The 15529-nt window shown below is 45.8% G+C and overlaps 1 protein-coding gene across 1 annotated transcript; it reads left to right on the forward strand.

Moving 5' to 3' along the window:
• On the forward strand, positions 1 to 6138 carry PTS (6-pyruvoyltetrahydropterin synthase; the record flags this gene model as incomplete). Its single annotated transcript, XM_029915691.1, has 6 exons — positions 1 to 38; positions 1806 to 1885; positions 3066 to 3088; positions 3451 to 3507; positions 5426 to 5496; positions 5702 to 6138. Coding segments are annotated over 6 exons (393 nt in total), but the record flags the coding sequence as incomplete, so codon positions are not given.
• Between the last annotated feature and the right edge of the window lie 9391 nt (positions 6139 to 15529).

A 15529-nucleotide genomic window follows, 5' to 3' on the forward strand; every position in this document is an offset into this window, starting at 1 on the left:
CGCCTCGTCTCCTTCAGCGCGACCCACCGGCTCCACAGGTGGGGTGTGCCCACAGTGCCCACGCTCTGGGCGGGGCCCGGGGGCAGGAGCGCAGGTGTGCGAGCTGAGGCGCGCCCCCGGCTCCCCGGCGACAGGGTGACGGTGGCAGGTGGAGCGGAGGAGGCCGCGGGGCGCGGTGGCCGACCGCGGAGGCGCGCTCGCTGGCTCCGAGCCTTGGAGCCACCTCGGGGGCCCCCACGTTCCCCCGGTGGAGCGCGTGGGGGTGCTGTGGCGGCCGGAGCGGTGACCCCGTGCCCAGGGGACGCAGTGCCAGGCACGTGCTGAGCACTCGGTCAACGTGAGCTGCTTCGAGGTGCCAGGAGCGCTAGCCATGTACCCACTACAGCTACGGCAGCGCAGGGTCACCCCCTGCTCAGCACGAGTGTCGTGAACCCAGGCGTCCCCTTTCGTGGGGCCGCCCTGAGAGCCGGGAGCGCGGCCGGGGTTTGAACCCCAGCACTCGGGCTGCTTGAGCGCCCCGACCGGTTGGTGTGGAGGCCAGTGTTTGCCTCTCCGCAGCAAGCCCCGCTCTCAGCAGGACGGTTCCCGGCCTGTGCACCGAGGATACTCATTTCTAACCAGCGTCGTCCCTTCGCTCACTAGGCCGGTATCTGTGGCGAGCAGGTCAGGGCTTGTGTCAGGTGACAGGAGTGTTAGGTCTTGTGTCGGGTGACAGGTGTGTTAGGCGGCGGCGATCAGCACGCGCCTGTCCCCGCCTGTGTCCGCCCTGCAAGATCGGGCCGATCTTGTGGAGGGCATGGGACATCATTTTGTGCAAAGGCTCCATGAATCCGAGCAATCTAGATGTCAGTGGGTGAGCGGGAGGGAGTGGGGGAAACCAATAAGGAGGGTCTCCAGAAGGAAGGGACCGTATACTAGCGCGTTCGCATAGGAGGCCTCCCTGAAGGGGCGTCGTTGATTGGACCGCTCGAGAGTAAGAGTTTATGCAGAAAATTGTTTTCTGGGGCGCCTCCGTGGCTCGGGTCGTGATCTCACTGTGGCCGGGTTCCAGCCCCACATCAGGCTCTGTGCTGACAGCTGGGACACTGGAGCCTGCCTCGGATTCAGTGTCTCCCTCTCTTTCTGCCCCTCCCCCACTCGTTTGCTCCCTCTCCCTCCCTCTCTCTCCCTCTCCCTCCCTCTCCCTCCCTCTCTCTCTCCCTCTCAAAAATAAACATTGAAAAAACTTTGAAAAACAAAAATTGTATTCTCCTTGGAACAACTGAGTATTGTAATTTGAACGTTTCACCTAATTGGAATGCCCTTCACTGGATTGGTGACCTCAGTGGGCCCTGGCTAAGGCATTACAATGCAAGGGAGTTAAAGAGGAGTGCAGTAGGTCAGGTCATTATTTTAAAGGAGAAATGAGATTTTAGGCCACTGAGGACAAGCATCTTTTATCATCGTGTGTCCTTGCTTCATTCAGCCCAAGCCTCGTATGGAGTAGGTACCCAGGAAACGCTTGGGGAGTTGAAAAAAAGAAGGGCCTTGAGCCCGTCAGTTGGAATCTTGCTGTGGAACAAGGTGTGGACTTTGTTTATGCTAATTTGTATGGTACAGTAGCCTAATTAGGGGGCATACACTGGTTCCTGACAGCTGAATAATGAAATCAGAATGACTTATGACTCTCCATTTGGTGAGCTAAAGTAATAATAAATTGTGAAGCTTTTCAACGGCGAGAGCACATACTGTAGGGAACAGAGAGGGTGTCTGAACTTGTGACATGTTGATTCTTTTTTCTTTTTCTTTTTTTTTTTTTTTGTCAGCAAATGCCTGAGTAACGAAGAAAACTTGAAACTGTATGGAAAATGCAACAACCCAAATGGCCATGGACACAATTATAAAGGTGAGGGAAAAGCTGGTGAGATTTTAGCCCTTTCAATAAGGAGGAAAGTGCGATCAGCAAATATAGTCCGAATGACTAAAAAAACCTTATGAGCAAAGCATGAATACCTTGAGCCTTGAATGTACAGTCACACGGAAGTTCAGATTGGAAAAAAAAATCTGTTGCCTTGGTTGGATGTGTCTTAAATTATAAATCTACTGTGTTAGAGATAATGAATGGTTTAAATAATTTTTTTTAATCCTTGGCCTTAGTATACATAATGAGATTTTTTGGCATCATGCTTCCTTCTAATTAGGTATTGTTGAGGCTAACGTTAAAATTAGACCGTATTCTTTGAGTAAATAATGACTGACAAAAGGGGCTGTATGGCAGGAAAATAAGCTGGGTCTAAAACTTTGCCAGCAGTGTTCCAAGAAAATAGTTAATTTATGCCAGTGTAAGAGATGTGATTCTTTGAGATAAAGCCGATATCTCAAAAAACAGCTACGTAAGCCATTGGGGATCTCGGCAGATAGGATGGCAGGGTAAAAAGAGTAGGAAAGGTGTCAGAAGCTCAGACTTTCTAGTTTAGTTACTGCCTCCTGATCTATGATATTTGTCATTCTTCGTTTGCTTACTTATTCACATAGTACCTAATGGTGTTTGCACAGAGCTGGAAAATAGATCTATTTAAGTTATTAATTGTAAAACATTCTGAGCATCATTTTTCAAATGCTTCATACAAGCACTTCGTTAACTCACAGAGCATTACCATAAACTGGATACGTTCATGGGAGTAAAGGCACCAGGGTTGCAGGCCCATCTGTGGCTTTGCCTCCTCAGAAAGGTCCTGCCCAGCATTGGGCCAGCCCGGTGTGCAGCCGGACTTCTTTACATAATGTGATCAAGCGGCATCTCCATCCTACCTAGTGGGCATTCCTACCCAGTGCATCAACCTTGTAAATAGAATTTATACCCTTTCTGGCTTTGGCCAAAGCTCCTGCTAAGCCTCTCTGTCTTGGTTGAGTCTTGCTTTCATTACTAAAAAGATCTTAACTAGAAGAGCAGTGGTTTTAGGGAAAATACAAGTAGAGCTTTGCAGGGCAGAGGTTGAACGCTTACTTTATGTTGCTAACTTGTGCTTCGGTGTTCCCTGTTGAAAGTCATGTGGATTTTTGGTATTCTGTTTTCTTTCCCATAGTTGTGGTGACCGTTCATGGGGAGGTACGTGCTGAAAATATCTGTGTGATTTGTGCAGATTGCTGGGCCCCCCTCAGCCAACATCATGGATTCTGTGTCGGAAAATTCTGTTCAAATCAGTATTGCTTCATTGTTGGTCTTTGTGTATGGTGAGCCGCTGCCATTCCAGGCCCTTCTCCCAAAGGGTTATCTTTAATCTGCTCTGTGTGGACAGATAGAAGATCAGTGGTGCCATGAAATGGATGCCTGGAGCACCTGGTGATTGTCCCGGGGATGAAGGCGGATGTGGGCGCGATTTCTGCGCATTGTACAGCCTTTAATAATTTAGCAGAGGTTTACATATGAAGAGCGTATCCTAGTAATATTCACCTTTGTTTCTTCTTCAGGTTGATCCTGTTACAGGGATGGTTATGAATTTGACCGACCTCAAAGAGTACATGGAGGTAATGTCGTGTTGGGTCCTCTAAGTCTATTTGATGGCCCCCCCTTCTTCCTTCCCCAACCAGGTACCTCCAGAGAGTCCATGACCTTGTGAGTAGAATCGGAGGAGTAGTTGGAGGAACGCCTCTCGTAGTTTTCTCACGGTGTTTGGGTGATCTAAAGGAAGTACGTCAGTTGTATTGTGGTGACGGGAATGCAGGTACCGCGCTCACCGTGTGTCCCTGCCGCCATATCCCGACTTCCTCCAGTTAGCGGGGATCACACAGGAGTTAACCAAGGACTTGCTGACTGTGTCATTATTGAAGGCCTGCAGGGTCAGAAGCCTTCGAGGTGATCTAAACCAACTTCCTCATTCCCCGGATTAAGATTGAGAGGCTGAGCTTACTGTAGGTTGTGTGGTTTAGCCTTTTACAAAGTTGGGAGTGCACTCCCTTCTACGCAGCCTTGTTTTTATTGTTACACCCGGTCACCTGTTCGTTCAGTTCCACAAGCTGCCGTTCAGAAGCTTAACCTCTGCTTCTTACTCTTGTTCTAGAATCTGACGTCTGTCTTATGAAAATGCTACTAACGATCATCATTTCTTCCGTATTACTTACCACTCATATATTCAGCCAGTTTGCCTACTCTGCATCAGTCTTTTCACTAAGCACCACGAGTACAAAGATGAGTGAGACACAGGCCTTACCCACAGGGTGCTCACGTGACTTTCTAGGAGCACAAAGTGCTCAGTGAGTTTCAGTTGGATAAAGTGAATAAGAGATTCAGCGAATGAACAAACAGCAGTGTGTTCTGAGCACATCAGGAAAGCTATGAAGGCACAAGGTTTTTGCATTTTCTGGGGATATAAAACTCACACACACAGAGTGTTGGACAGTACGAGACCGCAATATGGGAAATGTGAGGCATCTCCTGCATGCACATGACCGAATACTGGAGGACAGATTCTCTGTACCCTTCAGCACTTTTGTGCAGCTGAGAGACAGCCCATAAGCCCCTCAGTAGAAGCAGCTCATCATGGTGTGTTAGTACAGTTAGAGGGGCCTGTGGCGGAAACTTCAGGGGGAAAGTGGGGACCCGCACTGGAACTGAATAGGAAACAGGTATTTATTTTCTTGCTATCCATGTGGAACTGCCCTTCATGTGATCTGTTTTAAAGGCTTTTTGGTTTAAGGGTTAATTCTTTTTTATATGGTGCTGGTTTTGCTCAAAAAGTGATTGCTATTATTATTAATGTACCCTTCTTGGAACCATACCCCTGGAAAATTAGATTGTTTCACAAATGCTTAGATTTTGTACAATAGCCAATAGTAAAAATTTAGAAAGAATAAGGCAATTACTGTTCTTGTCACCGACAAGGGAAAACATTATGTTAATATATATAAATGTTAGGAAGCAACGGTCTTTACGTATTTATATTTTTTTCTCCTCTAAGAGTCCAAGATCGTTCTTGAATTACTCCTTATAACAAAATTTAGAACTACTTACATAATTTCACTCTCAGTCAGCTTTATAAAATGTAATGCTCACTGGATCCTGGTCCTGATGACCTTGTGGCATTGTGCTGAAGTTAGACTGTATGGAGAAGTATTTGGGGTAATTTTTGGACAGAATTCAAGAAGTGTTAAACTGAATTCTGAATCACAGTGGCTGATTCCGAGAAAGCGGCAGTGAATTCTCCTGTACTTTTTGATTTCTTACACCTTTGCATTTAATAATGAGGAGAACCACTCATTATGGAGATGTAGGCCTTGCTTTATTTTCCAACTTGAAGCTTTGCTTTGTGAGACACAGTTGGAATCCTTCCAAGAACTGAGTTAGTGGCTAGCTGATCAGGTGAGGTTTCCCAAGGCAAAGATAGAACACTTTGGAATTTGAATCATAAGTGGAACCAGTGATGTTTTTCATTTGTTTTACCTCCAGGAGGCAATTATGAAGCCCCTCGATCATAAGAATCTGGATCTGGATGTGCCATACTTTGCAGATGTTGTAAGGTGAGTGCAGCCATCTTGCCTTATGTGGACGGTAAGAAAGAAGAATTGCTGTTAACATTTTATCTGACTGCTATGTGGTTTCTGAAGTTTTATTTTACCGTTGCTTTTTAAATCTAGAATTTCTATTCTCTGTAAATATCAAACATGAAATTTTGTTCATTTACCTTTTGATCTTCTTTCCTTTTTTTTTTTCTTTTTCCTACAGCACAACAGAAAATGTAGCTGTATATATTTGGGAAAACCTCCAGAAATTTCTTCCTTTGGGAGTTCTTTATAAAGTAAAAGTATATGAAACTGACAATAATGTTGTCGTCTATAAAGGAGAGTAGCTTTTAGGGGTTCATACTGTGGAGAGATTAATTTCTTCCCACATTTGAAAAAGATCTGTTTCCTCTTGAATTATTAAGAAGTCATCACAGAATCATTAGACCTTCTCCTTGTGTCCTGGTGCCTGATTTATTGAAACCATTGTGTGCAAGACCTATTGTGAATTCAGATCTGTTTTCAAACAAAACTTGTTAAAAACACCCTGAGTATCATTTAGAGAATCTTTTATCTATAGATTAAAAATCACTTCATTTTCAGGAAAATGTTGTGGTGTGGAATTTAAAAGCAAAATAAATCAAATTTTGTTTTCCATCATCTCATTTTTAGTATTCATTTTTTCCTTGGTATAAAATGAATGGCAGAAATGTTTATAAGACTTATAGTAGGTGAAACTTAAACATAAAAAACACAGGTGGTCACAGAGTCCGGAAACAGATGACATGCACATCTTCCGTGATTACTTCTCAGGTGTGCTAAGGGTACGGGATTATTCAGTGAAAATAAGACACACAAATCACTTTAGGTGACGCCTCGTAAGTGCACATACAAGGACTGGTGGGAATACCGGTTTGGGGCGCGCTGTCCGAGGCAGTTTCGCACAGTTGTGAACTCTGAATTGCTAGTGAGGAATGGGACATTCCCTGAGCATCCGTTGGAATATCAGTAACCTATTTATTATGTATAGTTTTCTGTGTTCCTAGACCTTATGGCCACCTGAACAACTTTAACTCAGAAACCCGAAGAATAATCATATCTATTAAATCCTATTAAAATGAGCAACGTGAAGAGGATATTTTACACTAGAATGCATCTCTCTTACATACAGTTTTCCCTGATGTTCGCGCATTAAACTTCCCTGAACTATATTCTTGGCACCTGCTCTCTTTTCTTCATGACTAAATCCACAAGAAAGGATTTGCTTGCTTCGCACAAAGGTCTGTTCTCATCTTCTCATTTGTATTCTAAACGTCTTAAATGTAGGGTTTTATTTTTCTCTCCACATAGCAACGAGCACACAATGGATTCTCAGAATGTTGCTGCCTGGAAATAGTGAAAAAAAAAACAGTGATTACTAAAACATTTTCAGAGGAGTACCCTTTTCTTTTGGACAGTTAGTAACTACAGGGCTTTTCTGATAAATTTTGATAACGATGTTGTGCCCACTTAGTTATATTTGAATGTTTTAGTTATCACACACAATTTCTGTTACTTACACATGTATACTCTATATTGATCATTTAAAAGACAGGATTTTAATTCCCCCAAATACCATGCAAAATGGGTATTATTCCCATTTTACAGATGAGAAAATTAAAATTCAGTGAGTTTAAGCTGCTTGCGTAAGATCACTCAGCAAATAAATAGCAGACGGAGTGTTTGACCCCCAGGGTCTGTCTGACTCCTAAACACAGACTCTGAAAACACGGTAATGGGATAATATATATAAATTCCAAGTTTTTCTTTAATACATCTAATTTTATAGATCTGATATCATATTAGAAAAATGTTACTTTTCATAGTGGCGTGGACACAGCAGGTGTTTGTTCATGAACTGTTTCAAGAGAACCGTTTTTTCCTACTAACTCTCCTTAGCAAAGCAAGAAGCCTGTCTGTCCGTCTGTCTACCTAACACACTGAATGGGCGAGTGAGTGGGGGCAGGACCAGAGATAGATTTACAGGTGGTTTTCTTCCATCTCCCTAGAACCTGCTGTTCGAGGCCTCATCGAGCTGTTTTGTAGGTGTTCCTGTACCTGTTTGCATTTTCACCGCCATGAATTCCCTGTGGGCAGAGTCTTTATTCAAAGCAGAGTATCTGGTAAATAGCACTCAGTAATTTTGGGTTAAATTAATGGATGGCATATTGGTAGGAACAGTAGAAATTTTGTGGCACCTTGTACATAATGGCCCCTTGGTAAATGTTTCTAGAATTGAATAACATGGGGGTTTTGAGGCTTGAATTCTGGTCCTTGTGCTGCCACTATTCGGCTGTGTCCCGCTCATTCCAGAGCCTCAGGGTCTTGGTCCATAACATGAAGGCTCGGACCTGAGGCTTTCTGAAGTTGCTTCCGCCTGTTCCCACATTTTATACTTCTGTGATTTTAAATACCAAAGGAGTACGTATTAAATCAGAGAAGGAAGAAGATTACTCTGGGGTGGTGAGATTTGGAAAAACTTCCTAGGGAGGTCAGGCCTGAATGGGAGTGAAAGTGATGGGGTAGGAGGGTGGCCTTTGGACTCCGGGGGAGAAGAGGGCACACATCCACTGGTGGGGGGAATGGACGGAGTGTGTTTGGGATGGAGCGAGTGACTAGACTGACCTTAAGCAGAGTAGTAATGAGGTGTGAGTGTGTCATGAGGCGCTAGCTTGGAAATACCGGATGGGAACCGCCTGGGGCCTGGGGGCCTTGAATATCCGTTCGGTTTCTGGCCTGTGGGAAATAGGGAGCTGCTGAAGTTTCTCTGTCCTTTTGAAGGAGGCTTACCAGCTGGACCCAGTTGCAGGGCATTTGTGGGGATCCAGACGTGAGGTGGTGGTGGCCAGGAGCTGGCGGAGCAGGGGGCGGAGCAGCAGGGAGGGGGGTGGAGCTAAGGTGGTGCCTCCTGAGGCCTCAGGCATTTTGCTGAATCCAGTCTATCTTACGTGATGGACCTTGTGCCGACCCTGCAGGGGGAGATGGCTGATTATCTACAAGAACACAACGAATTACCCCAACACACGGGCTCAAAACGACGCACATTTATCATGATTATCTCACTGTTTGAATGTGCCAGAAATCTGACTAGTGGCTCCGCTGGGACCTCTGTCCCAGGGACACTCACGGGCTGTGGTCATCTCAGGACTAGACTGGGAAGGGTCGGCTTCCGGCTCACTCACGGGGCTGTTGGGAGGGCTCAGGCCTCCACGGGTTTGTAGGTCTGAGGCCTCAGTTCCCCCCTCCCTTTCCTGCCGTGGGGGCGCCTGCACAGGGCAGCTTGCTCCCTTAGCCTGAGCAGGCAGAGCGCAGGGAGGGGTGTGCCCGTGAGCAGGCACGCGCCCGGCACAGTGGCGGTCCTAGGCTGGTACCTAAGTCACATTTCCAGGTTCTGTTCCTTAGCAGCAAGTCGCTAAATCCATGCCGCACCTGAGGGAGGGGACTCCACCTACGTTCTAGTGTGTGGCGTGTGAGGAGGAAGATAGCAGGAGAGGAGGCCGGGGAGCTGGGCAGGGGTCGTTGGCCGTGCCCCTTTGGATGGCAGAGGAGTAGAGTGCATTTCCTTTTGCAGGAGTGAGTATCAGGACAGTGGTGATTTATTTACAATGGGACTTGTGGGTTTCATGGGTAGATACATATAAAGCTCTTTATTTTTTTAATTAAACATTTTAAAAAGTATTTATTTTTGAGAGAGTGAGAGAGAGATGGAGGGTGAGTGGTGGAGGGGTAGAAAGAGAGGGAGACCCAGAATCTAACGCAGGCTCCAGGCCCCAGCTGTCAGCACAGAGCCTGACGCGGGGCTCAAACACACAAACTGCGAGATCATGACCTGAGCTGAAGTCAGACACTCAATCCACTGAACCAACCAGGCCCTTCATATAAAGCTCTTTAAAGCATGATTCTTGAAATTAAACCACTCTAAGGTGAGACATTGAGAAAAGCTATAGTGACACTAGGAGCAGAATGACCAGAACTCAGCTATCATTTGTGTCGCATGGATGGATGCAGTCGCCACCCATGGGTTATAAAAATGGCCAGAATATGATCAGGTGTGTCTGTGCGGCCACCAACAGACTAGATCCATGGTAAGGGCCCGTTTCGTTTTTCTAAACTCCGAACTTTTACATTCCTCTTGGAAATAGAATTATTTTAAAGATGGGAAACAGATTGTGCTCATTTTGCTTTTGTTATGTCTGGGATATTTCTAGCCTCCCTTGCACACGGAAAAATCATTGTTAGTTTCACACAATTTAACTTTATAGCAAGATTCTGTTGCAAGACACTTTTGGAAAATGTCCCAGACAAACGCTGTCTCCACGTAGCTGCAGAGAGAACTGCTGTCGCCACAGAAGAAAAGCACGGGAGGGTGGTTCGTGCACCACAAGGGTTTCCCGAGCAGCCGTGAGGCTTCCCAGTAGTTCGCCAGCTGGTTTGCTTCCTTCAGACGCCACGCACCTGCCCCCACTGCATTCTGTCACCATCAAGATGGGAGTAGTAGCTATGACAAAAACTAGGCATGTGGGGGGAGGGGCGCTCAGACGGTTAAACACCTGACTCTTGATCTTGGCTCAGGCCACGATCCCACAGTTCATGGGTTCGAGCCCTGCATCAGGCTCTGCACTGATGGCATGGTGCCTGCTTGGAATTCTGTCTCTCCTCCTCTCTCTACCCTTGCCCAGCTTGCATGCACACACACTGGCGTGCTCTCTCTCAAAATAAATAAGCTTAATTAAAAAATAAATAACAGAGTTAAAGGACTGCCCTGTTTTGTTTTATTTTGTCTTCTGGCTGTTGGCTAAAGAAACACCTTCCCAGTCTTACATTCCTAAAGACGCCCAAGAAACAAGTCCTCCATGGGGCGCCTGGGGGGCTCAGTTGGTTAAGCAGCCGGCATCGGCTCAGGTCAGGATCTCATGATTCGTGAGTTCGAGCCGTGCGTTGGGCCCTGTGCTCATAGCTCAGAGCCTGGAGCCTGCTTTGGATTCTGTGTCTCCCTCTCTGACCCTCCCCTGCTCATGCTCTGTCTCTTTGTTTTTCAAAAAGAATTAAAAAAAGAAAAGAAAAGAAACAAGTCCTCCGAATGTCAGCCTAAGTTCAGCTTCAGCCAACCAATTTATTAGCGAAAATTCCCAATTTAGTATAAGTATGAACTCAATTCGAAAACCTCTTGTCACTTTTCATAAAAGTCTTCGTAAATACGAGCACCGTGGGATGACAGCCTGAAGCGGTCGAAGCGCGAGTGTTGCCCTTGACCTCTGGGGGTTCTGTTTGCCGGCAGAGGGACCGTGGGTGGGGAGCTGGGTGTCTCACGGGCATCTCAGTTAACATTTTCCAAAATTCCTCCGGAATTTATTCTTCCACCAGTCTTCCCTAAAAAATGCTGCCGCCATCCATTCATTTTTCAAGCCACAAATCTGGGAGTTGTCCTGGATTCCTACCTCTTACCTGAAATCTGTCAGAAAGCGCTGTCGGTTCTATCTCTAAAACACACAGTGATTTTGGTCTCTCTTTGTTTCCAGTGCCACCAGCCCCAGTCCAAACCGCCGCTGTTTCTTGCCTAGATTATTGACCTGGTCTCTCTGCTGGCCTCCTGCTTCCGCTTTGGTCTCTTCCATACTCTTTTATTAGTTCTTCCCTCCCTCGTGTCACCCCTTCAAGCTTCCTCTTAATTTTAACAGATAATCCGAACTTTACGCTCCATATGACGAAACCACAGCCTTCAGCTGTCTCATTGTCACTTTGGCCTTTTCTCGAGGCCTAAAGCACTCCAGTTTCATTCCAGCCTCCAGATCTTTGTATTTTCTGCCCTTCTGCCTGGAATGCTTCTCCTTACCGCGCCCCCCTCCCCCGACCTCTTTGGAAAGCACATCATTTTCGAGCCCCCAGCCTGGATGTTCCCCCATCCCTTGAAGAAGCCTTCCTTGATTACCCTGTGTAGGTAGAAATGCTGTTATTTTCTGTTATAATACCTGCACACTGCTTTCTTGCAGTCTCAAACTTTTATCTCGATTTCCGTTTGTCTCATTTACTTTGCTTGCCAGTTTGCTGTCTCTCCCAGTCATGGGGACGTTGGCTTCATGAAGGCCAGAGCCCCGTTGTGGTTGTATTACTATTCGGGTTTCCCCAGGACATAGCTCAGTGCCCACTACCCAGCAGGTGCTGAAGAATTAGTCATTGAAAGAGTGAAGATGCCTGTCATCTCTATAGAACTGATAGAACCTGGTTTGATAAAAAAAAAAATTTGAGGGGGCCCCCGGGTGGCTCAATCAGTTAAGCATTCGACTTCGGCTCAGGTGATGATCTCACGGTTCTTGGGTTCGAGCCCCACGTTGGGCTCTGTGCTGACAGCTCAGAGCCTGGAGCCTGTCTTCAGATTCTGTATCTCTCTCTCTCTCTCTCTCTCTCTCTCTCTCTCTCTCTCTCTCTCTCTCTCTCTCTCTTTGACCCTCCCCTGCTCACGCTATCTCTCTCTGTCTCTCACAAATAAATAAAAAAACATTAAAAAATTTTTTTTAATTTTGAGATTTAATACCAAACTTTGCGAGCACACTTCAGATAGGTCTTACTCTTTCTGTGTTTCAGCTTAGAGAACCACCACCACAAAATCAAATCAAACCCCCTAAGTATTTCTCCAAATCCATGGATATGGCTAATTTTATCCTCCTGGAAATTTTCTGTTACCATATTTGGGTCAATTTTGTTTTAGTCCTCAGCTGCTATTTTAAGTAAAGACAAGCCAGACCATGCCGAATGAAGGGTCTTACAGTAAATTGCTGTCCTCACGACCCCACCATCATTGGGTAGCAGCCCTTTTGTACGGCTCACCGGCAAGTGCTCCTTTATAATAAAGCAGGGTGAGCAGTCCGGAGGGTCATTATTGTCCCAGCTTGTGGAGAGTCGTTAGCCTCAGGCAGAGGGAGCCTCAGCTGACACTGCAAAGAATGCCTCTTATCATTCCATCTGTGTGGCCCTAAGAAAGGGTTTTTGCTGAGCACAGAATTGGATAGATCTGTGGCAACACCGAGGCAATTACCGGTTTTTCAGCAAACAAGGGCCCAGTTTTGTTGCCATAGTAACCTTGAGTAATTCCAGAGTATTAGGGAGAAAGTCAAGGCTCCATTCTTACTTTCTTTTTTTTTTAAGTTTATTTATTTTGAGAGTGAGACAGAGCTAGTGAGGGAGAGGCAGAGAGAGAGAGAGAGAGAGGTAGAGAGAGAATCCCAAGCAATCTCTGCTCTGTCCGAGCCGCGCCTGATGCAGGGCTCAGACTCACGTAATGTGAGATTATGGCCTGAACTGAAACCAAGGGTCAGATGCTTAAACGACTGAGCCACCGAGGGGCCCTCCCATTCCTTTCTTTTAAAGTTTAGTGATTTATTTTGAGGGCGGGGAGGGGCAGAGAGAGAGAATCCCAAGCAGGCTCCCCATTGTCAGTGCAGAGCCCAGCACGGGGCGCCATCTCATGAACCCCCAGATCATGACCTGAAGGCTCTGAAACGAGAGATCATGACCTCCATTCTTGAGGGAGAAAGCTGTGTTTCGAAAAGGAAACAAATGCAACCTAACCAGATTGTGGGGTGTAATGTTCTCCACCCTCATTTGAGATTGGGTAGTTAACGAACGTAAGGGTCTTGTCATGGGTTGACTTACTGTGAGTTCACATCATGCCCTTCACCATGTGTCCCGCATCTCCATCCCGGTGGCTCTTTGAGGCCCAAGTCAGCTCAGCGCCAATTCACTGTGAGCAATCTGGACTCTCAGGAGATTAAGGGCCTGTGCAGGGTCACTCATGAAGCGAAGGAGCTAGGATTTGAACCTAGGTTTGTTTGGCTTAAAAAAATAAGAAAGAAAGAAAATCAGACTTAACAATTAAAATAACTATTGAAAAATTTTCCCAAGCTCTTTTAAACGTGCCCTGTCTACATATTTTGTTAATTTAGCCAAACACTTTTTGAGTTTGTTGGATTCAAGCATCTGAGTCTAAAGTTATTTTTATATACAGGTTATATGCATATGCATAGATAAATGTGTAGTTTTTGCATATGTTACATTATTCCCTATTTCTACCAGGTACATATATTTAACTTCATTCTATCTATAGGTTATAACTTACATAAAAGCAGGGCTGGGTGTGGGGCGGTCCATATGTCCCACCTTCCCTGCTGGGCCAAAGTCAAAGAAATACAGTCCAGCAATCTGAAGTAAAATAATTCTAATTTTCACTTGTTTTTCTTTAATGTTTATTTATTTTTGAGAGAGAGACAGACAGAGCATGAGTAGGGGAGGGTCACAGAGAGAGGGAGACACAGAATCTGAAGCAGGCTCCAGGCTCTGAGCTAGCTGTCAGCACAGAGCCAGAGTGGGCCTTGAACTCACGCACTGCGAGATCATGACCTGAGCTGAAGTCGGATGCTTAACCGACTGAGCCACCCAGGCGCCCCTCTAAATTTCATTTGTATCTGTTGAAGGACAGTGAGAGAGAGTTGGTTTGTAACCAGGAGCAGGTGTTGGGAAATCCGTTCAGTTTCCAGAGGCTCCTTTCAGTGCCAACAACCCCTATGATACTTTTGCTTTTTCTTCCCATCTTCCCTCTATTGTGTGGAATAATTCAACCCTTCACCCATTGTTTAGCTTCTCTAGGAGAAAGGAGCTGACCTAGTGCGCTAGGAGACATTTTACTTAGAAGCTTGGAGCGTGCAGGTGAAGGTGGGGCCAGAGGGAGAAAGACTACGGAAAATCAGACATTGGCCATTTCTGATAAGAATTACAAATTAGTACTTTTAGTCCTTGTTTTAGGTACCATTTTATTTGTACAAATTTGTATTGGAATAAATACTTGGCTTTCTTGTACATCAGTATATCATTTGTGATGCCTTAGACTAGGCATTAAATAATTATATAGTGCTTACACTGTTCCAAGTGCTTCGTATATGTTAACTGATTTAATCTCCACAACGGCTTATGGGTAGCTACTATATTTCTCCCTATTTTAACAGATGAAGAAAGTGAGTCTCACAGAAGGTAAGTAATTTGTACAGGGTCCCACAACTAGTAAGGGGTAAAATCAAATGAAATTGAACCCAGGCAGTCTGGTCTCAGAGTTTAGGCTTTAAGACAGTTGCTGAACTGTGTCTCATGTGAAATAATACAGTTTTCTTAATGATGAATATTTTAAACATTTACTTTAAAAAGTAATGTGGAGGTTGATAGATACTAAGATAATGTCTGAATGTTCTGCCTGTTCTGGATTTTCCTCCCGCTGGGAGTGGTTGCCGTGACGGCTGGACCACTGACCTGGTGCAGGACTTCTGGTGTGTGCAGGGCTTGGGGGTAATGGGGTTTGGAAACAGAGGTTTTCTCTCCTACTTCCTCAGAGTGGTGGTCACTTCCCTTAAACGGTAGGCAGTTGCTGCTTCTAACACAGGATAAGAATGCACCGAGGGGCGCCTGGCTGGCTCAGTCGGGAAGCATCCGACTTTGACTCAGGTCATGATCTCACAGTTCATGAATTCAAGCCCTGCATCGGGCTCTGTGCTGACAGTTCAGAGCCTGGAGCCTGCTTCTGATTCTGTGTCTCCCTCTCTCTCTCTCTGCCTCTCCCTTGCTTGCGCTCTGTCTCTCTCTCTCTCTCTCTCTCAAAAATAAATAAACATAAAAAAAAAAGAATGCATCGAGTTCACAAAGCTCAAACAAAGCTCAAAGTCGCAAACAAGAAAACACAAAAGTGGAAGAACAAGGTTGGGCAAGTGAGTGTGGGAGTGAAGACAGTTGGTCTTTTGTTCACCTCTTTGCTCTGCGCTTGAGTGCAGCCTGTGCGCCTCCTTGGAGTTGCCCGTGTGCCTTTGTTTTCCTTGTGTGCGTCACCTTCCTGGGTTAGCCCGACGCACTTGTCATTGTGTGCGCTTGAGCATCCCTTTACTCTTGCTCTGTAGCCACTCGCTGGATTCACTTGAGGGACGATGGACGACAGGTACCTGGGTCCCCTGCCGCTCAGTCCTGCCTCTGAGCCCAA

Source organism: Suricata suricatta, chromosome 11, assembly GCF_006229205.1.
Source record: "Suricata suricatta isolate VVHF042 chromosome 11, meerkat_22Aug2017_6uvM2_HiC, whole genome shotgun sequence".
NCBI lineage: Eukaryota > Metazoa > Chordata > Mammalia > Carnivora > Herpestidae > Suricata > Suricata suricatta.